We start from the raw sequence: 26,595 nt of genomic DNA on the forward strand, positions 1-26,595 counted from the left end.
TCTCTTCTGTCAGCAGTCTTTACTCCCCTTTTTCCTTGAAGCATGTGCAATTTATCTCGTCCAAATTGTTTATTTTGAAGTTCCTTGCAACTAGCGGCGTGAATCAGGGACGGCGTCCAGGAGTGCCGGAATCCCACAGGAGGGCTTTGTGCCTAGTGCCCCCACCCCCACAAATTCGGGGGTGGTATAGGGCACAGCAGGCAAGGGCCGTCCCCCCCCCACAATCCTGGGGGGGTTAAGGAGGCTAATTACCCCCATCATAGCCTCCAAATTACCTCGTGTGGGTCGGAGAGATGTTATTGTCAGCCATCTTCCGATGCGCCACCTAGTGGCCCCCTGAGCTTTAACCTGTTTTTAGTCTATGGTTATCTCGAATGTCTGGGATTATTGCTGTCGACTGATAAGTTTAGTATCCTTTTTTGCAAACCGCTCTGAGGTTTTCTGACAATCAAGTGGTGTGTACATTTTATAAAATTTTAAAAAAGACCCCACTCATCCTGCCGCTGCCTTTCTGAACCCTGGGGAACCCTCCCCCAAATATAATATAGCCACTTACCTCCTCTTCTCAACAACCTCTCCATGACAATTGTATCTGAAGAAGGGTCCCTGCGCACAAAAGCTTATACCCAGAACAAACTTAGTTGGTCTCTAAGGTGCTACTGGACAATTTTTTAATTTTTTAACACAATATCTGGCGATGCAGCATCTGAGGTTGCCCAGAGGAAGGCAGCTGAGCTTGTGTTTTGCACACCCTCTCCAGCCCTTGAACTTCGCTGGCTCCTTCCCAGAATTTTCAAACTTCCGGCTGTGTTTTTTCATGTGTGCATCATTGCATTGCTTCGAGCGATCTAGCGGTGGGGTTTCCTTTGCTGGAGGTTTCCAAGCAGAGGTTATTTAGCCGTGATTCTTGCACTGCAGGGGGTTGGACTAGATGACCCGCAGGGTCCCTTCCAACTCTACACTCCTGTGATTTGGTGGAGAACTGAATTAGGCAGCTGCGGTTCCCCCAGAAAGAAAGAACAGGAAGGAAGCATCAAGCCCGGAGGCAGCCTGAGCAAATTCGGAAACTGCACTTGGAAGGAAAAGCACGTATATATTTCAGTGACTTGGGAGATTCTTGCAAGGGGAAAGGCATGCTCTTCTCCACTCCGGGGCTGGATTGGAGCCTACTGGTGTGAAACAGAAGGACGCTGGGGTGGGGGCACAGTGGGGCTGGGGCACGCGGCGTTTCCAAATCACAACAGAGAGCTTCAAGGCAGCAGCTCCACGTAATTGGCTGGGAACAGGCCATGCCTGCCTTGGCAGGATCCACGCCACCAGCCCTCGTCGACTTGCTCGATGTCCGTGATGGTGTCTCCAGGATCGAAGGAAATCTCATCGTCCCCATCTGACAAAAAGGGGGAGGGGAAAAGAGGGTGGGTCAGTCAGCTGGGATTCCCTCCTCTCCCAAGCAGCGGTGTGAGTACCACAGCAGGGTTACAGAAGTGTCAAAGCAATGATTCTTCATCATCAACTTCATTGGACTGGTCATGTTGTGCAGATGCCTGATGATCATCTTCCAAAGCAACTACTCTATTCTGAACTTAAAAATGGAAAGCGTAATGCTGGTGGTCAACAAAATAGGTTTAAAGACTCTCTCAAGGCAAATCTTTAAAAATGTAATATAAATACCAACAATTGGGAAACAGGGGCCTGCGAGTGCTGGTGACTGGGAGCAGACGATGATACCACATAACACCGGTCCTAAAGGATCTTCACTGGCTCCCAATACGTTTCCGAGCACAATTCAAAGTGTTGGTGCTGACCTTTAAAGCCCTAAACGGCCTCGGTCCTGTATCCCTGAAGGAGCGTCTCCACCCCCATCGTTCTGCCCAGACACTGAGGTCCAGCACCGAGGGCCTTCTGGCGGTTCCCTTGCTACGAGAAGCCAAGTTACAGGGAACCAGGCAGAGGGCCTTCTCGGTAGTGGCACCCACCCTGTGGAATGCCCTCCCAGCAGATGTCAAAAAGAAGAACAACTACCAGACTTTTAGAAGACATCTGAAGGCAGCCCTCTTTTGGGAGGCTTTTAATGTTTGATGTATTGCGGTATTTTAATATTTTGTTGGAAGTCGCCCAGAGTGGCTGGGGAAGCCCAGCCAGATGGGCGGAGTATAAATAATAAATTATTATTATTATTATTATTATTATTATTATTATTATTATTATTATTATTATTGTTATTATTATTATTATTAAACAGCCTTTACCAAAGGTGTCATGAGGTTTGAAGACACTCAAACTCAGGACGCAAGGGAGAAACGTGCTAAGAGGAAGGCCCACTTGGCAAACCCTCACCGTGATCAGCTCCTGCCTGGAAACCAATGTCACACTGTGGAAGGATGTGTGGATCCAGAATTGGCCTCCACAGTCACTTATGGACTCATTGTGCAAACCGTGTTTATGGAAGACAATCTTACTCGGCTACGAGGGATCGCCAAAGAAGAAGACAGAAGGGGAGTCTTGGTTGTACCAATTGTCTCTCCGTTGTATCGGTCCAGCGCCCCCCTGCCCTCGTCTTTCCAAATACAAAGCCCACCCATGTAGTTTTGCTTCTGGACGTGCACCAAGCTTGCTCTTTTGTGGCCAAGGACCTGCAGGTGCCAACCCATAATATACGGCTGTGATGCATTACTTGACAGCTGCAACCATTCCTGCATCAGGAAAGTCTGGCTGCAGCAGTTTGTGCCTTGCTTACTTCAAGGCTGGATTACTGCAATGCGCTTCACACGGGGCTTCCTTTGTGCTTGATCCAGGATGCTGCAGCACGATTGCTGATGGGCATGAGGCCTTGTTAGCATATAACACCTGCACCCACTTGCTATCAGGACAGGTTCAAGGTGTTACTATTAATATATAAAGCCCATAACAACTTGGGACCAGTTCACCTGCGAGATCACCTTGCCCCACATATGCCCACTTGTGTGGATTGGCAGAACTGGCACTGCTACTGGTATCGCATGACACCCATTTATATATCTTTGGAACTCCCTGACTATTGATCTCAGGCAGTATGCCTGCTAAAAACTGTTTAGACAAGCCTACCCCTTTGCTTAGAAAGTTGGTGTGAGCTTTAACCTGTTTTTAGTCTACGGTTATCTCGAATGTCTGGGATTATTGCTGTCGACTGATAAGTTTAGTACCCTTTTTTGCAAACCGCTCTGAGGTTTTCTGACAATCAAGTGGGGTGTACATTTTATGAAATTAAAAAAAGACCCAACTCCTCCTGCCCCTGCCTTTCTGAACACCAGGGAACCCTCCCCCAAATATAATATAGCCACTTATCTCCTCTTCTCAACAACCTCTCCATGACAATATTGTATTAAAGGGGGTTGGACTAGGTACGCCCTTGGGGTCCCCTCCAACTCTACCATCCTGTGATTCTATGGGGTCTGCTGTGGGTGATCTATCCAGAACTCCACCCCCACCACCCTCACATCCCAAGCCCCAAACGGATGCAAAACATTTGACTGACCTCCCTGGTAATCGTAGAGGGCTCGAGCACACAGCCCTGCCTGGCTTGCTCCTGCAAGGGAAGAAGGTGGGGTAAGTTAACAAGCGTGAAAGAACATCCCAGGCACTTACCATGGCCAGGTGCATTAAAAGGCAGCCCTCCATTTGCCCCCCGCCTCAGCTTCACTGATATCCTCCAGGTTGGATTATTACAACATGTATTAAAGGTAAAGATAAAGGGACCCCCGACCATTAGGTCCAGTCGTGGCCGACTCTGGGGTTGCAGCACTCATCTCGCTTTATTGGCCAAGGGAGCCAGCATACAGCTTCCGGGTCATGTGGCCAGCAGGACTAAGCCGCTTCTGGCGAACCAGAGCAGCGCATGGAAACGCCGTTTACCTTCCCGCTGGATCAGTACCTATTTATCTACTTGCACTTGGACGTGCTTTCAAACTGCTAGGTTGACAGGAGCAGGGACCGAGCAACGGGAGCTCACCCCGTCGCGGGGATTAGAACTGCCAACCTTCTGATCGGCAAGTCCTAGGCTCTGGGGTTTAACCCACAGCGCCACCCGCGTCCCTTGTAAGTAGAGGTACCACTGTATTAGTAGTAGTAGTAGTAGTAGTATCCCCAATGGCGACACACCCAGGTAGGGCTACGAATGCCTTCCTTTCTCTCACCTGCCAAGGGCGCTCCCCCACGGTTGCTGAGAACCTGATCCGGGATCTCCTCGTAGTCCTCCTGGTCTGCGTCCAGAGCACTGTCGTAGATGGTTTCATCCCCATCAAGGCCACCTGGCATCTCCTCGTAGTCCCCACCGTCGGCGTAATCCTCATCCAAGCTAGGAGGCTCCTGGCGGTCCAAGGGACCCCCAACTTCCTCATAGTCACCGCCGTAGTCCTGGCTTTCCGTGTCTGCAGGTGGTGGTGGCGGCGGCACGTAAGATGACTTGGGTGGCTCTGCAACGCCCTCACCCCAGAGCAGGCTCCGTGGAGGAAGAGCTGGAGGGGGTTCCTCTTCCTCTTCCTCCGCTGGCGCTGCCTGGGCATGGGGAATATGGGGAGGAAAATGAGAGCCCTGCCAGCTCAAACTGATTCACCTAAGTAGAATAGCCAAAATGCTGAGTTGCTGAGGTCTGTCATGCAAGGTGCGCAAACTCTGCAGATCACTGAGTGTGCCGGTGTCTGTTGGCATCAGTCGCTGTGATGTTTGGGCTGAAGAAAGCTTTTGAAGCTCCCAAACGATCGACCAGGAGGGAGAGAACACGCCGGTCGGGCATGTGTCTCTGCCAGGGTCCTACTCGAGTGTAGGATGAGCGCCTGACAAGGAGGTCAGTCCACAAACTGAGAGGAACTGTCCAGCCCCCTTGGCCACTCTACACCTCTTGGGTGGCACCTCTCCATTGGTGTTCCCCAAAGTATCGCCATCTTGGGCACAAGTGAGCCCTTACCTGGTGCTGAGGGGCTGGCGTTGGCACAGGGGGCAAGCCCATGTCCTCTCTGCCCACTTTCATGGGCCCTGGCGAGAGTCTGGGAGCTGGAGCCTTGCTCCTTGGCTCCTCACTTCTCTGGGTTTCCTGAAAGGATAAAATTATTATTATTATTATTATTATTATTATTATTATTATTATTATATTGTATATTCTGCCTTTTTCCCAGAGAGTAGACTCAAGATAGATCAGGTAATATACAAAAAGCTGGAAACATATAAAAGGCAGGAGTTTATAATGGGATAACAGCTCCGCCCAAGGCATGATGGAGAACAGCAACAACTGGGAAAAGATAGACATAATATTTTACAAGAACAAGAAGAAACAACACGGACAGAATAATTGCCATACACAGGAAGAACAAGGATATAGTTTGAATGTCCTCGGGTCCAGTATTGGACCACTTTGACCGGATATCCCCAGCTGATGTGGACAGACTCCTCCGAGCAGGAAAGCCCACCACCTGTCCTCTTGACCCGTGCCCATCCTGGCTGATTAGAGCGTGTCCAGATGAGGTGCGGGCCCCCCAGGGGATATCATCAATTTGTCCCTTGGCACCGGGACATTCCCAGGGGAACTGAAGGAGGCAGTGGTGCGCCCGCTCTTAAAAAAGAATCATTAGATCCTTTAAAGGTAAAGGATCGTGACCGACTCGGGTTGCGGCGCTCATCTCACTTTATTGGCCGAGGGAGCCGGCGTACAGCTTCCGGGTCATGTGGCCAGCAGGACTAAGCCACTTCTGGCGAACCAGAGCAGCGCATGGAAACGCCGTTTACCTTCCCGCTGGAGTGGTACCTATTTATCTACTTGCACTCTGATGTGCTTTTGAACTGCTAGGTTGGCAGGAGCAGGGACCGAGCAACGGGAGCTCACCCCATCGCGGGGATTCGAACCGCCGACCTTCTGATTGGCAAGTCCTAGGCTCTGTGGTTTAACCCACAGTGCCACCCGCGTCCCAGATCCTTTAGATCCTTTAGATCTATCCAATTCCGGCCTCACCTCCTGCTCCTGTTCCCGTTGTTCCTCCTGCTCCTGCAGCTGCTTTTGGGCTGCCTGGCGCTCCTGCTTCTCCCGGGCCTGGCGACGCGCTCGCTCTTCCTCTGCCCTCTTCCGGTTATCTTCCTCGGCTGACTTGGCCATGCTCTCGAACCGCTGCCTCAGGTTACCTGCTCCAGCAGAAGCTGGTGACAATGACAAGGGGCAAGGTGAAGACTTGGCAGTGGGGGCTTCCCTCCACCCACCCACTGAATAACACAGTTTGTTATAAAATGAACAGCCCCGTACCCAACGCAGCACAGGAATTCGAAGAGACACAAGAAATCAGTGCAGTTTTGAAGTCAGTGCAGCTTCAAGATCAGTGGTTAAAATTAGTTTCGAAAGGTTCAGTCCGCCATCTTGATTCAGAATGGGACTCAGTTTTATCCAAAAGAAGGTGGAATCCTGCTCCTTAATCTCAAGAACCGTCATGCAAAATTGGGTTACGATATCTTGGGGGGCGCAATATCTAGGGACGCGGGTGGCGCTGTGGGTGGCTTCAACTCAAGGCAACTTCTGTTGCGAAGGGCCACAGGAGAGGCAGGTGCCTAGGACTGCAACATGGGCCCATCTAGGGGTTCCAAAAGCGAAGCGCATTGTCTTTTGTAGGAGGCTATACAGTTGTACCAGGGACGTGGATGGCGCTGTGGGTTAAACCACAGAGCCTAGGACTTGCCGATCAGAAGGCTGGCGGTTCGAATCCCCGCAACAGGGTGAGCTCCCGTTGCTTGGTCCCTGCTCCTGCCAACCTAGCAGTACGAAAGCATGTCAAAGTGCAAGTAGATAAATAGGTACCGCTCCGGCAGGAAGGTAAACGGCGTTTCCGTGCGCTGCTCTGGTTCGCCAGAAGCGGCTTAGTCATGCTGGCCACATGACCCGGAAGCTGTACGCCGGCTCCCTGGGCCAATAAAGCGAGATGAGTGCTGCAACCCCAGAGTCGGTCACAAGTGGACCTAATGGTCAGGGGCCCCTTTACCTTTTTATCTTGGGGGGGGCCATAAATGCACAGTGAACCAACCGACAACGTTCCAAAATATGCAGTCAAGTTGCGTCATATGCAGAGGGTTGGTTCTGAGGGTCACGAGCATAGCCAAAATTATCTTTACCTTGGCTGGCAAGTGGGGGGTGTAAGCCCCGTGGGGAACTCCCCCCACAACGTCTCCACTGCCTCCCCTCACTCTTCCACATGTGAGCAACCTGTCAACGGGAGGATGAGGATACAGGCAGGCAGAGAGGCGAAGGCAGAAGAAAAAGGCTGGAATGGATCTAGAATGGAGCTGCAGCCAAGCGTGTATGGCGGAATTCTCTGAAGCAAAATGCATGCATGATGCCACTTGACTTTATAGTGGACCGTGGAGTTGGGGGGACTTGCGGGGGGCACCTTCTCCAGCCCCCTGGCTCAGGCTAGAGCCCGTAGTGCAGGAGGCACTTAGAGCCACCTAGCCTCTATGGACCTACCCTCTATGGACGGCTTGCTAAGGCTCTGGTGCAAATAGGCAGGTTGGCCTGGGAAAAGACTTACCGGCCTCCACAGGCGTTGTCTTCTCGTATGAGGAAGTTGGAGCTTCCATCTCGTTGAAACCAGCAGCGCTCTGCAAAGAGAGGTCCACAGTACACCCAGCTGGCCAGGACAGAGATGCCACAGGTTCCTCGCCTCTATGCAGGCAGTCTTGCCACAAGAGGCTGCGCATCATTCTCTCCCAGAACCAGACTCTGTTAAGTCAATCGTGGGTGCTCACAGGATCTTATCAGCATGGATTATTTGCCCTATAGAGGGCCTTTGGTGGAGGGTGGAGGGGCGAGCTCTGCTTACCTTGTCCACCCGGTCCTTCTGCACCCCATAGCGGCCCCCAAATCCCTTGGCATGATCTGCAATGTGGGAAGGGGGGAAAGGGAGGAAATGAATTGTCCTCCAGAAACCAAGCCATAGGAGCCTTTCCACAAAGGCAAGCCCATCTCCATGATGGGCTCTATACATTTGACAGCCTCTTCCAGGGGCTTAACCCCCTCCCCACCCCACCCCACCCCACATTCAACACCCACCTATCTGGGACTCATGGGGTTTCAATTCCTCCCTGTGTGACCAGCTCAGGGCAGATTTGTCTTGGCGGTCTTTTTGCACACCGTACTTGCCCCCAAAGCCAACGGCGTAATCTGCAAGGGGGATGAGTGAATTTCAGAAAGATGAAAGAGCTGGCCCCATTTTGCTCTGGACCACATCAGAAGATCTTGGCTGCTGGATCCATTGTTCTCATGGTGGCCAATCAGGCGGCCCAGTTGGGAAGCTCACAAGCAGCACCAAGGCACAACAGCATCAGTTTCCCTCACCTGGGATTCAAGGGGTGCCCAAAATAGTGGGATGGGAAGGAAATGTGCATGGGGGGGCACTTCATGCCTGTGGTTTGGAGGTTAGCAACCTCTGTTCCCCAACAACTGAGCTATGGATAGTTAACAGAGAATCATAAAATTGTTTTTAATTGCTGTATTGTTTTTAATATTCAGTTGGAAGCCGCCCAGAGTGGCTGGGGAAACCCAGCCATATGAGTGGGGTATAAATAATAATTTTATTATTATTATTATCATCATTATTATTATTATTAGACTCAAGGGTCATCTCCAACCCCCTGCAATGCAGGAATCACAGCTAAGGTGGTCCTGACAGATACCTATCCAACCTCTGTTTAAAAACCTCCAAGGTAGGATGATCCACCACCTTTTGAGGGAGAGTCCGTCCAACTGTCAAAAATCTCTTACTGTCAAAAAGTTCTTCCTAATGTTCCACAGAATCTCATTTCTTGTCATTTGAAAGCATTGGTTTGGGAGTCCTCTGGAGCAGCAGAAAACAAGCTTGCTCCATCTTCCATGGGACAACCCTTCAGATCTTTGACTCCCATCTCTCAGCCTCCTCTTTTCCAGGCTAAACATACCCAGCTCCCTCAACCGTTCCTCATCAGGCTGGGTTTCCAGACCCTCAATCATCCTGGTCGCCCTCCTCTGCACATCTTCCAGCTTGCCAATATCCTTCTCAAACACAGGACTCCAGCCTTCCCCAACCAGGTGTCCTCCAGATGTAATTGCACCCCAACTCCCCATAGCCTGCCTGGCCAAGAGCCAGGGATGATGGAGTTTAGCAATCCCTGGACTTCACCAAGTTGGGGAAGGCTGGGCTAAACAACACGATGAAGGCTTGCTTGTCTCTTTCCAAGAGCTCCACCCACATCGTTCTCTGAACCGGGAGGCATTCAACACTCACCTGTCTGGGATTCGTGGGGTTTCAATTCCTCTTTGTGTGACCAGCTCAGGGCAGATTTGTCTTGGCGGTCCTTTTGCACACCATACTTGCCCCCAAAGCCAACGGCATAATCTGCAAGGAGGTGAAACCTAGTGAATTTCAGAGAGTTGCAGAGACTGTTGGATATTCTCTCTGTGTGTGTGGGCGAATCATTTGTTCCAGAAACAGAGAAGAAGTTTTAAGAAGTAGTAGAAGGCTGAGATTGTTCTGTCTATGCCAGGACGTTTTCTGTGGGAACTGTTCTTTGAACATGTGCAGAGGGTAACAACTGCTCTGTGTAACTTGCCGTAAGTTGTTGTGCGTGTCTTGCTTGCTCCTTGCAGTGAAAGAAGCAGAGAGAGAATCTTGGACTCTTGTTGGACTCTAAGCATTCCTTGACCACAGCAGTGGTGAATGGCTATATATATTTGCTACCAATATTTGCCTGTCAAGTAAACTTCTACACTTGACTGAATCTTTATGGCATCCATGAGTTGCTGTGATGGCCTGGGACTTGGGCTCAGACTTGGAGCCAGAGGAGTCTCAGTCTGCACCGGATCCTTTGCCTCAGGCGGCATCTGAACCCAGTCTGGGGCTTGATCCTGAAGAGTCCCAGTCTGCACAGGTTCCCCTGCAGCAAACACCAGCTGGGCCGAGTCAGGGGCCTAAACCTGCCCTGGCTCCAGATGCGGGGATGACCTCGTTGCCTTCAGCTGGGCCATCGCTTACAGCTGCTCCACTACTGGTTTGGTCAGGGGAGGCTGAGGCGGCCTCTGGGTCTAGTAACCCACCGACGTCTTCCGAGCTGCAGAGACTGAGGTCTGAGAGAAGGAGAGACCTGAGTACTCGCAGGAGGAGTGCTTGCCTTTGGGCGAAACAGGGAGGTGAGTCGCCGGGGGATCTGGACCGGCCATTACCCCAACAGAGATAAATGGCTGTCGGACCCCACCCCAGGTTGCGGGAGCAACATTGCTGCTACCTGCCTGTTACCCTGTGCCTGACCTATCCTGGTTTCCTGCCTTGGCCCGGTCAGATTGACTCCTCGTGGAATCCTTGGATTCGGGACCAGACCTGGGCCGCGTTGCTTGGGTTAACCCCTGGGCCCAGCACAATTGCCTACTGTGTGTCTTCAACCCAGAAGATGCTTCCAAGGAAGGAGCTGTGTTGAGATGTAACTCTGCTGAGTGTGGATACTGGCACACATGCACAGCTAAAGCGGTGCCAGATCCAATCCTTCTAAATCATCCATCAGATGGTGATGGGTTGATCCAACAGAAACAGCTCCAACCCACAAGAGCTGGGCCATCTCAGGAGAAACAGCATGAGGGAGATAGAGCTGGGAAGCAGAGCTCCCTCCATCAGCTCTGCTGAAACAGGCCAGCCCCATCAGGCCTCCTCTCCCCTCTGCGGCCACCGTGGGGCTCTCAGGATGCCTCAGAAGAAGAGAGATGGGAAGCAGAAAGCGCATTTCATCACCTTTGCTGGAGGCTCAGCTCTCCAGAGGCAATGGAGTGCACCTCTGGGAGTGAAGCCAAACTGCTGCATTAGCAGGACCAAAGTCACTTCCCCGGGGTGCAAGCCTGGGCACTGTGTTGGGAAGTCCTGGGCTCCCCAGATGACAAGACCCTCCTCTCCTCCATGTTGATGTGGTCGAAAGAAAAACAGAGTGATACGTTCGGCACCAGCTTGGCTACAGGAGTTGCTGGAAGGAAGGATATAAGGCACCTTCCAGCTGTCCTATAGGAACAGCTGTTTAGAAACTGGTGACTGGTCACCAGTAAAATTAGGGGAAATGTATAAAACTGGCTCAAATGTGTGTTGGAAATGTAAGGAAAAAGAAGGGACTTTTTACCATATGTGGTGGGATTGTAGCAAAATTAAAATGTTTTGGGAAATGATATATAATGAGTTAAATGTTTCATTTAACATTTGTGAAAAAGCCTGAAGCTTTTTTATTGGGGATTGTGGGAAAAGACCTGCCAAAAAAACTAAAAAACATTTTTACAGTGGTGCCTCGCAAGACGAAATTAATTCGTTCCGCAAGTTTTTTCTTCTTGCGAGTTTTTCGTCTTGCGAAGCACGGTTTCCCATAGGAATGCATTGAAAATCAATCAATGCGTTCCTAGGGAAACCGCCTTCAGACCAGGTCCGGGGACAGTCTGTCCCCCGACCTCTTCTGAAGGCTGGGGGGGGGCAAGGACTTCTCCGCTGTCCCGGGGCGATCTGAAAATGCTGGCGGGCGGCATTCGCTGCCGCCGGCCAGCATTTTCAGATCGCCCGGGGACAGCAGAGAAGTCTCCGCTGTCCGGGGGCTTTTAAAATGCTGGCGGGCGGGGAAGTCTCCGCTGTCCCGGGAAGGCAGGCGGGGGGAGCAAAGACTTTTGCCCCCCGCCGGCCTTCAGAAGAGGTCCAGGACCTCTTCTGAAGGCCGGTGGTGGGCCAAAGTCTTTGCTCCCCCCCGCCTGCCTTCAAAAGCCATCGGGATAGCGGAGAAATGCGCTGCGCTTCTCCGCTATCCCGGGAAGGCAGGCGGGGGGGAGCAAAGACTTTTGCCCCCCGCCGACCTTCAGAAGAGGTCCAGGACCTCTTCTGAAGGCCGGCGGAGATTTCCCTATGGGCTTTCGTCTTGCGAAGCAAGCCCATAGGGAAATTCGTTTTGCGAAGCACCTCCAAAACGGAAAACTCTTTCGTCTTGCGAGTTTTTCGTTTTGCGAGGCGTTCATCTTGCGGGGCACCACTGTATGTATGCGACAACGGCGGCAAGAGTCTTAACAGCACAAGGATGGAAGAATGAGGAAATCCCAACGAAAGAACTTTGGCAAGAAAAACTGATGGACTATGCAAAATTGGCAAAATTGACACACAAACTACGTGATAAGGATAACTGTGACTTCAAAGATGAATGGGAACCTTTTACGAAATATTTGAAGAAGCAACAAAATAAACTGGACTCTTTGGCAGGTTTTGAATAAACATTCACAAACTTTGTATTATATTACATAGATAGATAATTTGAGGATCTTTGCAATTTTATAACATGCAGATAGAAAGATGTGTTGAGAAACCAGAGAAAGGAGCTGAGGGAAGTCGGGGGGGGGTCTGTTCAGGGGGGAGGGGGAGGGGGGAAATGGAGGGGGGAACAATGTGGAGGATGTATTTTGTTAAAATTACTGTGTTTAAATTTGTAATAAAACTTTAAAATGAAAAAAAAAGAAACTGGGTTTTTGTTTTCCTCTTCCCTTCCTGCCCATTTCCCCTCGTGTGTCATGTTTTTTTTAGACTATGAGCCTGTAGGTAGGGACTGTCTTGTTCTGACAGTCTGTAAGACGTTCTGGAAGTCCTTATGGCTGAAGTGTGGAGCACCAAATGCTTAAAACAGAGAAGACTCTCTGCGTATCATGGTGGGCTGAACTCCAGTAGGAGACAACGTTCTTTTGCACTGCCTTCTGGCGCATAGCTCTGTATGCATCTATCGTCATGCTCCAGCCTGCCCTACAGCCATGGACAAATGTGGTCTCCTGTGCTTCTCCATATGCTCAAAATGCCCCTTCCCTCTCCAGAGGCCTTGGAGCACATGGAGAGAGAGGCAGAGGGATGGCTGCAGTCAGACACCGGGGATAGGAATCTGTTTGGCTGTTCGGATTTCCTGAACCGAGACGCAAACCAAAACACAAATGCCCTTTGAAAATCACACTTCTCCAAATTTTGTGAGGCAGCTCTCCAATGTTTTCTGAAAAACAAAAAAATGAAGGGGGGAAGGGGGAATAAGACGAAGCAGCAGGAATCTCTCCAATCTTACCTTTCTGGGAGGTGTGCATCTCGACTTCGCCCTTGTACTCAAAACCGAGAGCCGACTGTGGGGAACAGAAGGTGAGAAAAGTTGGTGTTGTTCTTATAGGTACATATAAAGACCCACAGAGAACAACACAAGGAAATAAAAAGGACAGCTCTCTGCCCCCAAGAGCTTGCAATCAACGTGCTGTGAGTGGGGCAGGCCAGTGTCATGATCCCTCAGCCTTGCAGTAACCTGGAGACAGGTTTCAGGGACACAGAATGAGGTTTAAAGACTCATAAAATGTCTGGAGAGTGTCTGGACGCAGTTAGAGGATGCATTTCGGTTAATAGATTGAGGTTGTTGTTGGGGGACAAGGGTTGGGCAGGTGGGGAGGACTCCCTGGTCCTGAATGGGGCAACTGTGCCCCTGAAGGACCAGGTGCGCAGCCTGGGAGTGATTCTGGACTCACAGCTGTCCATGGAGGCGCAGATCAATTCTGTGTCCAGGGCAGCTGTCTGCCAGCTCCATCTGGTATGCCGACTGAGACCCTCCCTGCCCGCAGACTGTCTCGCCAGAGTGGTGCACGCTCTGGTTATCTCCCGGTTGGACTACTGCAACACGCTCTACGTGGGGCTACCTTTGAAGGTGACCCGGAAACTACAACTAATCCAGAATGCGGCAGCCAGACTGGTGACTGGGAGCGGCCGCTGAGACCACATAACACCGGTCCTGAAAGACCTACATTGGCTCCCAGTACATTTCTGGGCACAATTCAAAGTGCTGGTGCTGACCTTTAAAACCCTAAGTGGCCTTGGTCCTGTATCCCTGAAGGAGTGTCTCCACCCCCATCATTCTGCCTGGACACTGAGGTCCAGCTCCAAGGGTCTTCTACTGGTTCCCTCCCTGCGAGAAGCCAAGTTACAGGGAACCAGGCAGAGGGCCTTCTCAGTGGTGGCGCCCCCCCCCCTGTGGAACACCCTCGCACCAGATATCAAAGGTAAACACAACGGGACTTCAACACTCACCTTGTCTGCTCGGTCCCTCTGCACCCCGTACTTCCCTCCGAAGCCTTTGGCCGCATCTGTCTGAGACGAGTGCATTCCCACTTCTGCAACATACTCATGGCCCAGAGCACTCTGGGAAATCAAGACAGAGTAGTGTCAAATCCTGCCAGATAATTCTGGGCAGATAATTCCGAGGGTGGCCTGGTTGTTTGGTTGGTCAGCTGCCCACCCCTCTCTGCAAACCACTTTGACAGGTGACGGAGGCCCCCGATGTTAATCACCTGGCGTCATGATGATGTCATGATGATGACAACTCCAAGGGGGGTGTTGTCAGCATCAGTCCACGAGCCCCACACTGCCCACTTGCAGACGTGACAAATCTGTCTCGCAAAGAGGAGGTACCGTATTTTTCCGTGTATAAGATGCCCCTATGTATAAGACGAACGGGATGCGGGTGGCACTATGGGTTAAACCACAGAGCCTAGGATTTGCCGATCAGAAGGTCGGTGGTTCGAATCCCCATGACGGGGTGAGCTCCCGTTGCTCGGTCCCTGCTCCTGCCAACCTAGCAGTTTGAAAGCACGTCAAAGTGCATGTAGATAAATAGGTACCACTTCAGCGGGAAGGTAAACGTCGTTTCCGTGCGCTGCTCTGGTTCGCCAGGAGCGGCTTAGTCATGCTGGCCACATGACCCGGAAGCTGTATGCCAGCTCCCTCGGCCAATAAAGCGAGATGAGCGCCACAACCCCAGAATCGGTCACGACTGGACCTAATGGTCAGGGGTCCCTTTACCTTTACCTATGTATAAGACGACCCCTATTTTTTTGAGCCCCAAATTAAGAAATAAATATTTTAAACACCAAACAGAGGTGAGGGTCCAGCTTACTATCATGAAAAATGGGCCCTTGCTTCTTGGATACCCACACACACACACAATACACAAACAAACCCGAAACCTTAGCAGCATCCAGAGAACAGCACCCTCCCCCTTTTGCACCTTGTCCATGCGGTCCTTCTCCGTGCCAAACTTGCCCCCGTAACCGTAGGACGCCTTGGGCGCTGCTTCCAACTCCTTCTTCTTGAGAACTTCATGTTCCTCGGACACTTTGCTCCTGAGCTTGTGGATGCTGGAGAGGCAAAGCACAAAGTGGGGAGTTTGAAAAAGGAGGCAGGGCTGAATGGCCCCCAACCCAGCGACTATTTCAAGGCAGCTCCCTTCTCTACTCCCCCCTCCATCTCTAGAAATACTGGGTTCAATGGGCAGCCATCTGCAGGCAGAACTGAGGTCACTTCTGTGTAGCCCATTATTCTAGCTTTCACCCTGACAGGTTAGCAGGGAGATTAAATGATGTTGGCTATTTAACAAGCATTTATAAAATCATAGATTTGTAGTGTCTGAAAGGACCCTGTGTCAGTTTTCATGTCTTGGTACAGAAAGTACAGTGAACCCTCTGGTTACAAATTTAATTCATTCTGGGGATCCGTGCGCAACCTGAAAAATCTGTATCCAGAGGTGCCACTTTTGCACACATGCACAGCGCAATAGAGCACTTCTGCGCATGCGCAAGCGGCAAAACCGGAAAAAATATTGAACTATGCAGGACAAATTATTACAAAAAGGGCAATAGTTTAAAGCATATCTTTAAAGCATTGTGTACAGATTTTCACATTAGTATAACTTTTAAAAGTCATTTGTAATAAGATGAAGAAGGTATTAAAATTGGATTGTTAAGTATATAAGGTTTTATGGACGTGCATAAACAAGTACCGGTATATTATATTGGAACCAAGAGGGGGAGTGGAGGGAAGTCGACCAAAATGTATGCTTTAATTTGGTTCTGAACTCTTTCCCCCCCCCCTTTTTGTGTATTGTTATTTTTGGAGAATCAATAAATTGTTATCAATAATAAATACAAAATAAATAAATAAAAGAGGAGGAGGAGAGGACTATCCATGGCTCCTAGCTGGTATGGCTTTATTCTGTCTCCATGTTTGAAGGCAGCAATGCTTCTGAATACCAGAGGGCTCTTGGGCTCGGATCCTGCTTGTGAGCATTGCTTTGGGGCACCTGGTCAGCCACTGTGAGAACAGGATGCTGAACAAATGGGCCACTGGCCTGGTCCAGCAGGTTCCCCATATATGCTACTGAAGGAAGGTCTAGCGTCTTGCTTCCATGCAATGGCACTAGAATTTTGAGCATGCAGCAGATCCACTGAACCCCAAAGAAACAGCTGAATTAGCTTTGTGGCAACTGAGACCTAACCTGAGCAATCTGTTGCATTCTTGTGTGGCTGCAATTCTTGTCAATGAGCTGGATTTCCCTCTCCCTCTCTCTTTCCAGAGAGTACAAAAGCTTGCATGCTATTTTGTGACATTTCGGTTGGCCCAATAAAGGTTTTGCCCTAACATGGGTCCAAATAGAGAAGCAACTCATAGATATTATATATACAGTCATACCTCGGGTTGAAGTCGCTTCAGGTTAAGCCTATTCGGGTTGCGCTCTACGGCGACCCGGAAGTAATGGAGCGCGTTACTTCTGGGTTTCGCCGCTCGCGCATGCGCAGATGCTCAAAATGACATCACGCGCATGCGCAGAAGCGGCGAATCGCGACCCACGCAGACGCATGGACGCAGGTTGCGTTCGCTTCAGGATGTGAACAGGGCTCTGGAACGGATCCTGTTTGCATCCAGAGGTACTACTGTATATAAATATACAGATTTACATTAGCTTTGTTGTCGTAATTTCGAGTTACGAATGCGGCAATCCCAGAAGAGTATACTTCTGGGTTTTGCTGTGCATGCATGAGCAGAAGCGCTCTGTGTGCTTTGCGGTCGTGCGGATATGCTCTATCACGCCGTGCGCATGTGCAGAAGCAGCTCCTCCAAATACAGACTTTTCGGGGTAAGTACGGACCCCCGGGACGAATTACGTTCGTATCCAGAGGGTCCACTGTAAATACTAAGAATACAGAGATCTTTGAGAAAGAGGAAGGAAACCATCTGCTCTCTCAGATTTCTGAGGGCAGAACAAGGAACCAGTCACTGCAAATCACAAGGAGTTAGATGTCATTCCTACATGGCTGCAGAAACTGCCCCAAACTGGCACATGGATGTTGGGTGCAACGTAAGTCAATGATCTCTCTTCAGCCAGGTGGACCCCAAAAACACCAATGCACCTATTAGCGTCCCCTTCCTCTCCGGGAGACTCTTCTGTTTGTGGCTGACCTGCAAAAGCCCTTATTTGGCAAGCTGCTTGCTGAACGCACACCACTTCCTTTTCCTGCAAGAAGCAGGCGCAGCCATGGCAACCCCTGAAGATGACGTGACGCAGGGCAGGAACCTCAGCCCAGCTCCTGCCACTGGCCCTGAGCAGAAGGGGCCCGCTTCCTGCACCGCTTCAAATCACAGCCCAGGGTGGTCCTGGGTCCCTGGGACCCACTTTGCAGAGGAGAGATGTATGCTTAGTCTTGACAGGGGACAGTCCTCCGTCTGAAGGAGAACTCTGCCTGGAGGTCATGGAATCATAGAATCGTAGAGTTGGAAGGGACCCACAGGGGTCATCTAGTCCAACCCCCTGCAATGCAGGAATCCCAGCTGTCTGTTTTGCCTATGTCCATTTAAAAGATGAAGAACCCTCAAAAGCCAGAGCTGCTCTTGGTGCTGCTGCTGCTTCAGGGGCCTGGAAGTTGCCCATCACCAATTTGCAGCGTGAGCCAGGAAGACACATCATTCGGCCGTGAGTCTAATCCTCACTATGGTGAAGTGCATGGTAGTTCTGTTAATAGTAATAATTTTTTAATTGGCATCTAATTTTATATTTGCTATATAGGGAAAGGGAAAGGGAAGGGGCGCATGTGGCGCTGTGGGTTAAACCACAGAGCCTAGGATTTGCCGATCAGAGGGTCGGCAGTTCGAATCCCTGCGACGGGGTGAGCTCCCATTGCTCGGTCCCTGCTCCTGCCAACCTAGCAGGTCGAAAGCACGTCAAAGTGCAAGTAGATAAATAGGTACCACTCCAGCAGGAAGGTAAATAGCGTTTCCATGCACTGCTCTGGTTCGCCAGAAGCGGCTTAGTCATGCTGGCCTCATGACCCAGAAGCTGTACGCCGGCTCCCTCAGCCAATAAAGCGAGATGAGCGCCACAACCCCAGTCATCCGCGACAGTTTATCTGGGTCATGTGGCCAGCATGACTAAACCACTTCTGGCAAACCAGAGCAGCACATGGAAATGCCATTTACCTTCCCGCCGGAGCGGTACCTATTTATCTACTTGCACTGGTATGCTTTCGAACTGCTAGGTTGGCAGGAGCAGGGACCGAGCAACGGGAGCTCACCCTGTCGCGGGGATTTGAACCACTGACCTTCCGATTGGCAAGCCCTAGGCTCTGTGGTTTATAGATATCTGCAAATTCTATGCCCACCTGTGTCCTAAGAATCACAGCATTATACAGTTCGAAGCAAGGCAATGCCCCTCTTTTGGTCGTCTCTTTTTGGAGGAGGGGTGTGATGCCATCCTGTTCAAATGTCAAAATGTCAAGCTGATGGAAGACGCAGAAATGGCAAGACTGACGAGTAAGACCGGAAAACAGGAGGGCCAAGTGTTTTTAAAAGATTGTAATAACTTCATAATATACTTAAAGGACCACTGTAGACAGTTAAAATCATTGGCAGGGATACAATGACAGTTGTAGAGTGAAATGAACTTTGGTTACGATGATTATATAACAGATGATGGGTAGGCAAACTAAGCCCCAGGGGCAGGATCCGACCCAATCGCCTTCTAAATCTGGCCTGCGGACGGTCCAGGAATCAGCGTGTTTTTACATGAGTAGAATGTGTAATTTTATTTAAAATGCATCTCTGGGTTATTTGTGGGGCATGGGAATTCATTCATTATTTTTTTTCAAAATATAGTCCAGCCCCCCACAAGGTCTGAAGGACAGTGGACTGGCCCCCAGCCGAAAAAAATTGCTGACCCCTGTAATAGACGGATAAAGGTAAAAGATGCAGGAGAAAAAGAAAAATATTTTTTTAAAATAGAATTGGAACTCATGGAGGGAGGGAAGGAGGTCTGAAGGTTCGAAAGAACCTGTTTTATTTTTATGTTTTGGAATGGTTACAGCTATTGTGTATAACTTTGTGTAAAACTAATTTAATTTTTTTAAAAAAACAAAAACAAATGTCACAATGTCATGTCCTCAACACCCATTTTTAACAATGCACAGAACTAGGAGAGAAATAATTGCTGGAATTTTTCCCCTGAGGCCTTTGCTGCTTCCCTTCATTCCTTCCAAGGCTTGCCACCCCCACCGCAGCAAAGTGCGGCGTCTGCTCTCTCTGGTGCACACATGGCTTTAACAAGCCACCTGGGCCATTACTCAAGGTCTGAACCAGCAGGAGGAGAGGAAACAATAACTCACTCGATGTGCTCTGCGCGGCCGGAGCCCTCGATGGTTTTCGCCCCCCACCTCTGCTCTTTCTCTGAGATGTCGTTCTGCAAGAGACACACACACACACACAATTGTTCAGGGATCTAAATTGCCATCGACATTATTGCCACGGCCTTCTGCGTTATCCTGTGTCATAAGACTGGTTGGAAGCAGAGGGATGTGGGGAGGAAACAGCCAGTGAACCCTCGAGGGAAGAAGGCTCAGAGCCGGGGAGTGGGACAAGTAAGAGGGAAAAGAGAGAGAAGACTGGAAAGAGTGTAGTGATCAGATGGGATTTGTTGTTGTTGTTGTTGTTTAGTCGTGTAGTGGTGTCCGACTCTTCGTGACCCCCTGGACCAGAGCACGCCAGGCCCTCCTGTCTTCCACTGCCCTCCCACAGTTTGGTCAAACTCATGCTGGTAGCTTCGAGAACACTGTCCAACCACCTCGCCCTCTGTCGTCCCCCTTCTCCTTGTGCCCTCCATCTTTCCCAACATCAGGGTCTTTTCCAAGGGAGTCTTCTCTTCTCATGAGGTGGCCAAAGTCTTGGAGCCTCAGCTTCACGATTTGTCCTTCCAGTGAGCACTTAGGGCTGATTTCCTTCAGAATGGAGAGGTTGGATCTTCTTGCAGTCCATGGGATCAATTCTTCGGCGATCAGCCTTCTTGATGGTCCAGCTCTCACTTCTATACATCACTACTGGGAAAACCATAGCTTTAACTATACAGACCTTTGTCAGAAAGGTGGATCCTTCATGGATCACTGCCTTGCCGTGGCGAAGGGGCTTGAATAACCCAGAGAAGCTATGAACTATGCCGTGCAGGGCCACCCAAGATGGACAGGTCATAGTGGAGAGTTTTGACCAAACATGATCCACCTGGTGCTGGAACCGGCAAGCCATTCCAGTATCCATGCAGTGATCCATGAAGGGGGGAGAAGCTTTATACAGTCAGCAAAAAGATGGAGGGCACAAGGAGAAGGGGACGACAGAGGACGAGATGGTGGGACAGTGTTCTTGAAGCTACCAGCCTGAGTTTGACCAAACTGCGGGAGGCAGTGGAAGACAGGAGGGCCTGGCGTGCTCTGGTCCAGGGGGTCACAAAGAGTCCGACATGACTAAATGACTAAACAACATAAATATTTTTTTTAATAAATAAATAAAATAGCCTCTATCCAGGCAAGAAAGAAGCACAATCAGAGTTGAAGAATGCTTTTCCAAACAGGTTAAGCAGGACTGGCAAGGGGTGTCACCTGGAGGAAAGTCCTGGGGGGCAGAAAGAGAGATCTATCAGGTGCATTCGTCCCCCAATCCTGAGGTTCTCCCCACCCCTAACATGGATATAGGTCTGCCAACCCTGGGGGGGTGCAGCTGAGATCCCCTTCTCAGTTCCTTCCATTTTTTCTCTTTCCTCCGAGCCCTGATGCTCTGTCAGTTCCTGAGAGATGAGCTTCTCTCCCTCCCACAAGGCTCTGCAGGTTCCTGCCTGGTCTTTTCGGAAGACGCAGAAATGACAGAGCCCAAGAAATCCCCAAAAGCAGCGATCCCAGGGGAATGGAGGAAACTCACCACAAAATCCGGGTCTGTGTCCCAGTCGTCTCCTTGGGACTCCACCTTCACGGACACATTGTGTCCCACCGCGGCCTTCCACATCTCCAGGAGAGAGGGAGAAATATTATAAGTAATAGTTCTGCCCTATCAAGTGAATATTGCTTATATACAGTGGTCAGATGAAGAATCGGAAGTTCTTTATTTTTCTTCCTCCTTTTAAACCTCTTGTCTATTTCTTCTTTATCTCCCTCTCTGCCTTTCTATATTTCCTGCATTTCTTTTTCTCTCTTTTTCTCTGTGAGTTTTATTGAATCCAAATCAATATTTTGATTTGGACCAAAAACCCCAGAGATATGATATTAAGTTTTGCATCTCCCTGTTTAAATCCTAATAACATCTATTCAAAACTGTCAGGGAACTGACATTGGAGCGAGAGGCGAAGGGGAGGCTCCCAGATGATGCTGGCGAAGGACCCAGCACTAGGGGGAGAAGCAGTTCGGTAGAGGGGGAAGGAAATCAGCGCAACACCAGGGATAAAGAGGGGCAGATGGGGGAATCGGAGAGAGGGCTCCAGGACTCTTCACTGGACATCAGTGAGGAGAGCACAGGTCCTCCACTACCCACGCCCTCCCTGCGCAGAAGACTCCCGCGCAGTGAGAGGAGGAGGAGACTGGGAGTCAAACAGCTTTTATGTTGGAAGAGGTTTAAGAAATGCCCACTGACGGATTCTGCTAGCGACTGAGGCAGCCACGAGGAGAGGGGCTGTGCAGTCAGAACGGTTTAACAAGGCAATTTAGCCTAGAGAGGCAGCAGTTTACGCACGAGTAACTCATACCCATTACAGCAATCTGTCTGTCCCTGAAAGTTGCTCGTGTGCAGCAGCAGACAGGCAGCATCATGAGCAAGACAGGAGAAGCGAAAGCCACAGAAGGGGCAGCTGGAGGGCAATCTCTGGTGGAGAGGAACCGAGAGTTGGAACAGCATGTGGCCCTTCTGACGGCGCGGCTGGACGAAAGGGGGTCTCAAGATGCACAGGTCAGGCCCACCCCCATAGCAAGGAAGGTACCGGGACCGGTGCACAAATTTGGAGGGAGGCCTCAGGACTATAGTGTGTTCCGAATGGAAATAGAATACGCGTTGGAACTGCAGCACGATGATTTTGCAGACGATGGGGCGAGGGTTGCCTACATTGTGGGTCACCTGCAGGATGGGGCCAGAGAGTGGATCAGGCCCCTTATGGCGACGCAGAATGCCGCCATGCAGGACCTGAGGAAATTCTTCCAGGCAATGGACGCAATGTTTTCCAGTGATGTACAACAAAGTGTGACAAAACGGGAACTGATGAACTGTAAACAGGGAAACCAGTCAGTTAGAGACTACTGGTCACGCTTTGCCATGATAGTTCACCGTCTGGGGTGGCAACTGGACTCTGAACCCATACAAATGTTATTTGAGGAGGGGTTGTCCCCAACGGTCAAGGATGAGCTTTCGCGCACACCCTGCCCACAGTCCATGGATCAGCTGACCAAGGCTGTGCTTTCGATTGGCATAAGGCAGGAAGCGCGGGCCCAGGAGAGCCGGGAAGGGAGAGAGCAGCGTTGCCATGACTACCGCATTCCTGAAATACCAAGGCAGTCTTCCCCGCAGGCGGAGCCAATGGAAATAGATGGGGCGCGCATGCGGGAAGTTTCAAGTTCCAGCGAAGGTCGCAAAAAGGAGGGAAAGGATTGGAAAACCACCAAGAAGTGTTTCCTTTGCCAGCGGCCAGGACATTTTGCCAGGGCCTGCCGTCAAAGAAAGGCCTGGCAAGGAATGGTGGGAGCCGCAGGGGGTGAGGAGGAGGTGGAAAAGGCACAGGAACGGGGAAATGGGAACGCTTGGCTGCCACTCAGTGGGCACAGCAGCCAGGCCAGCAACCAGTAGAAGTGCCCCAACCAGACCCCCCCCCAGGGCGGCTATAGCCATCGAAGTGGTGCTAGAACTCCCGAATGGGCACCCAGTCAAGGTGAAAGGGATGCTGGATTCAGGAAGCTCCTGTAATTTCTTCAGCAAAGACTTTGCATTAGAGCACCAGCTCCACTTATTGCCTTTGGATTTCCCCTTGCAAGTAACCACCATTGATGGCAGGGAGCTTCTAGGAGGGGAAGTGACACACCGGACCCCACCAATGAGAATGAGGGTGTCCAGGCACTCGGAGACCATCGCCTTTCACGTCGCCTCACTAGCAGGGCCTCCAATAATATTAGGGATGAGCTGGCTAGCACAACATGATCCAGTGGTAGCGTGGCATCAGAGGACAGTCACCTTTGGGTCAGCCTACTGCCTGGAACACTGTCTAGGAGGGGAAACCCCAAGGATGAGCGTTGCCAGGGTGGCTGGGATGGCAGTGGAGCGGAAGGGGGAGGTGCCACCGCAATATGCTGATCTGCGGAAAGTCTTCAGCAAGAAGGAGGCAGATAGACTACCACCCCATAGGCCCTTTGAATGTCAAATCAACTTGCTCCCGGGGGCGCAGCTGCCGGTGGGTAAGCTGTATGCCATGTCGGACAGGGAGATGAAGGAGTTGCGGGAGTTTATTGACAAGAACCTAAAAAGAGGCTTCATAAGAGAATCAAAGGCAGTGGGAGGCAGTCCAGTGTTCTTTGTGGACAAAAAAGACACAAATAAACCCAGGCTCGTTGTGGACTTTAGGGCCGTCAATTTGGTGTCGGAGCCCGTGACCTTCCCAATGCCCAGGATCTACGACATTTTGACGAGAGTGAGGAAAGGAAAAATTTTTACCAAGCTGGACCTCAGGGGAGCATACAACTTGATCAGGATGAGGGAGGGGGATGAATGGAAGACCACAATGTTCACACCCCTAGGGGCATTTGAGTACTTAGTTATGCCTTTTGGATTACAGTCAGGCTCCGCCTGTTTTCAAGCTTTCATGCATCACGTGTTGGGGTCTCTGCTTTACAAGAACTGCGTAGCCTTCTTGGACGACGTCTTAATTTATTCGGACAACGAGGAGCAACATGTCAGAGGCGTCAGGGAAGTGTTACAACGATTGCAGAAGCACCAGTTGTGGGTCAAGCTAGAAAAATGTCAGTTTCACGCCAGAGAAGTCGAGTTTCTGGGCTACAAGTTATCTGACAAAGGCCTAGCGATGGACCCAAGCAAGGTGCAAGCAGTGTTGGAGTGGAAGGCTCCCAAAACACGGAAGGACGTGCAAAGGTTCCTAGGGTTCAGCAACTTCTACAGGAAGTTCATCAAGAACTTTGCCCACTTGACAGCACCCATCACGGATTGTCTCAGTAGCAAAAGAAAGTTCGTGTGGACAGAGGAAGCCCAGCAATCCTTTGAAAAACTGAAGAAGGCGTTCGCGTCGGAAGAGCAACTCCTGCACGTAGATTTGGAGAAACCCATGAGGCTAGAGACCGACGCGTCTGACAGGGCCATCGGGGCGGTCCTCTTGCAGCCAGGGAGGAGCAAGCAGGAATGGAAACCGTGTGCCTTTTTCTCGAGGAAGCTGAGCAAGTCGGAGCAAAACTATACCGTGTATGACCGAGAACTGCTCGCGATCTACGCGGCCTTTCGTCGTTGGCGTCATCTACTGATAGGAGCGCAACACCAAATCCAGGTTTGCACAGATCACAAGAACTTAGAGTACTGGAGGACTGCACGAGTACTCAACCGGAGACAGATTCGATGGGCACAGGAGTTCTCCAAGTTTTCTTTCGAAATCCAGTTTGTGCCAGGAGAGGAAAACGTAAGAGCAGACGCTCTCTCCCGGAAGCCGGAGTACTTGGAAGGAGAGGGGCCGCCGGAGACACGACACGTGATCCCCGAGGACCGATGGGTGTGGGGGGGAACCTTGGTGGGGAAACGAGAACTGGCCGGGCTTACCAGAAGCGATGTGTTCGCACAAACTAAAATCCGGGAACTCCGAAACGGAAGAGGGGCCCAAGAAGGGTTTGAGGAGAAGGAAGGGGTGCTGTACTATAAAGGGGTGCTGTATGTACCGGGGGAGACCCTGAGGGGAAAGGTACTCAAACAACTTCACGACAACCCCACAGCTGGGCACTTTGGACAGCACAAAACCATGATGCTGGTCACCAGGCAGTTCTGGTGGCCCAGGGTGAGGGAGGATGTACGGGAATATGTACGGGGGTGCGACCGCTGCCAAAGGGCGAAGGGGGAACGGGCTGCCCCTGCAGGATTACTGGAACCCTTACCCACACCAGGAAAACCCTGGGAGGTGGTGTCCATTGATTTTATGACCGATTTGCCCAAGTCCCAGGGAAAGACAGCGGTCATGGTAGCGGTCGACTTACTGACGAAAATGTGCCATTTTATAGCTTGCTCACATGCGGTGACGTCGGAGGAGACAGCCCGGTTGTTTGTGGAGCACATTTTCAGGTTGCATGGCGCCCCCTTGAGGGTTATCTCTGACCGCAGGAAACAATTTACTTCCCGGTTCTGGAGGAAGCTCATGAGCTTGCTGCAAGTCGAGGTGGGCTTCTCGACGGCGAGGCACCCAGAGACCAACGGGCAAGCGGAAAGAGCGAACAGTATACTCCAGCAATACCTACGCTGCTACGTCAGCGAGAGGCAGAACAATTGGGTAGAGAAACTAGCGCTGGCTGAATTTGCGTACAATAACGCTGACCACGTGTCCACGGGAATGAGCCCGTTCATGGCCAATTATGGGTGTCATCCCAGGGCCTTCCCGGGGAGTGGGGAGGAAAACTGGAGCGTACCCGCGGCGGAGCAGTTTGTGGAAGAAATGGAGGCCCTGCATCAGCAACTTAAGATGAACTTGGAGCGGGCCAAGGAAATTTACAAGAGGCAGGCAGACAAGCACCGCAGGGAAGGGGAGACCATACGGGTGGGGGACCGGGTGTGGTTGTCCACCCAAGGGTTACCCTTCAAAGGGGGGTGCAAGAAGTTGCAGCCCAGACGGCTGGGGCCATTTGAGGTAACACAGCAGGTAAATCCTGTGGCATTTAAGCTCAAGTTGCCCGACAGCATGAAAATACACCCAGTGTTCCACAGGTCCCTACTCTCACCACACAGGGAGGGGCGGGAATTCCCGGGGCGAGAGGGAGAAGTCACCACACACCCGCAGGTAGAAGAAAGGGAACACCATCACTTGGCCATGGAAATACTCGATTCAAGGTGGCGAGGGCGCCAGGTGGAGTACTTGGTGGCTTGGGAAGGGGAACCCGGGTCAGAAAACACATGGGTTCCCGTGGAAGCCATCGATGACAGATATCTGGTGGAGGTATTCCACCGCCAGTTCCCGGACAAGCCCAAATCCCTAGAGAGATTCTGGGAGGAGCAATTTGGAACCACAGGCGACGAAGAGGGTTTTGAGGGGTTTTCTGACTCCGAGGGGGAGGGAGGAGAGGCTTTGGAGGAAGAAGAATCAGACTGGGAGGGCCACTCCATTGGCAGGAATCAGAGCGGGTGGGAAGCGGGTTTCGAATCCACTGAAGAGGGTGACAGTTCCTTCCGGGGGTTCCCTGCCTCGTCGGCCGAAGAAGGGGACGAAATTGGTTCCACAGGT

General features: G+C 51.0%; 1 protein-coding gene across 3 annotated transcripts in view; it reads right to left on the reverse strand.

Annotated features, from left to right (window-relative positions):
* The window catches only part of LOC128421719 (hematopoietic lineage cell-specific protein-like), a 38,205-nt gene that overhangs the window by 1,786 nt on the left and 9,824 nt on the right, over positions 1-26,595 (reverse strand). The window contains exons 2-15 of one of the 3 annotated variants that reach the window (XM_053404854.1): positions 21,063-21,146; positions 19,487-19,560; positions 15,064-15,193; positions 14,088-14,198; positions 13,087-13,141; positions 9,270-9,380; positions 8,060-8,170; positions 7,830-7,885; positions 7,539-7,608; positions 5,981-6,162; positions 4,943-5,068; positions 4,173-4,533; positions 3,515-3,565; positions 349-1,387 (exon numbers count right to left, since the gene is read on the reverse strand). In XM_053404854.1, the coding sequence (XP_053260829.1) occupies positions 1,251-1,387; positions 3,515-3,565; positions 4,173-4,533; positions 4,943-5,068; positions 5,981-6,162; positions 7,539-7,608; positions 7,830-7,885; positions 8,060-8,170; positions 9,270-9,380; positions 13,087-13,141; positions 14,088-14,198; positions 15,064-15,193; positions 19,487-19,560; positions 21,063-21,146 (1,659 nt within the window). In that variant the 3' untranslated portion in view covers positions 349-1,250. The remainder of the gene's footprint in view (positions 1-348; positions 1,388-3,514; positions 3,566-4,172; positions 4,534-4,942; positions 5,069-5,980; positions 6,163-7,538; positions 7,609-7,829; positions 7,886-8,059; positions 8,171-9,269; positions 9,381-13,086; positions 13,142-14,087; positions 14,199-15,063; positions 15,194-19,486; positions 19,561-21,062; positions 21,147-26,595) is intronic. The other 2 variants (XM_053404856.1, XM_053404855.1) reach the window with 2 other exon arrangements.

The sequence above is a fragment of the Podarcis raffonei genome, chromosome 10 (genome assembly GCF_027172205.1).
Source record: "Podarcis raffonei isolate rPodRaf1 chromosome 10, rPodRaf1.pri, whole genome shotgun sequence".
NCBI lineage: Eukaryota > Metazoa > Chordata > Lepidosauria > Squamata > Lacertidae > Podarcis > Podarcis raffonei.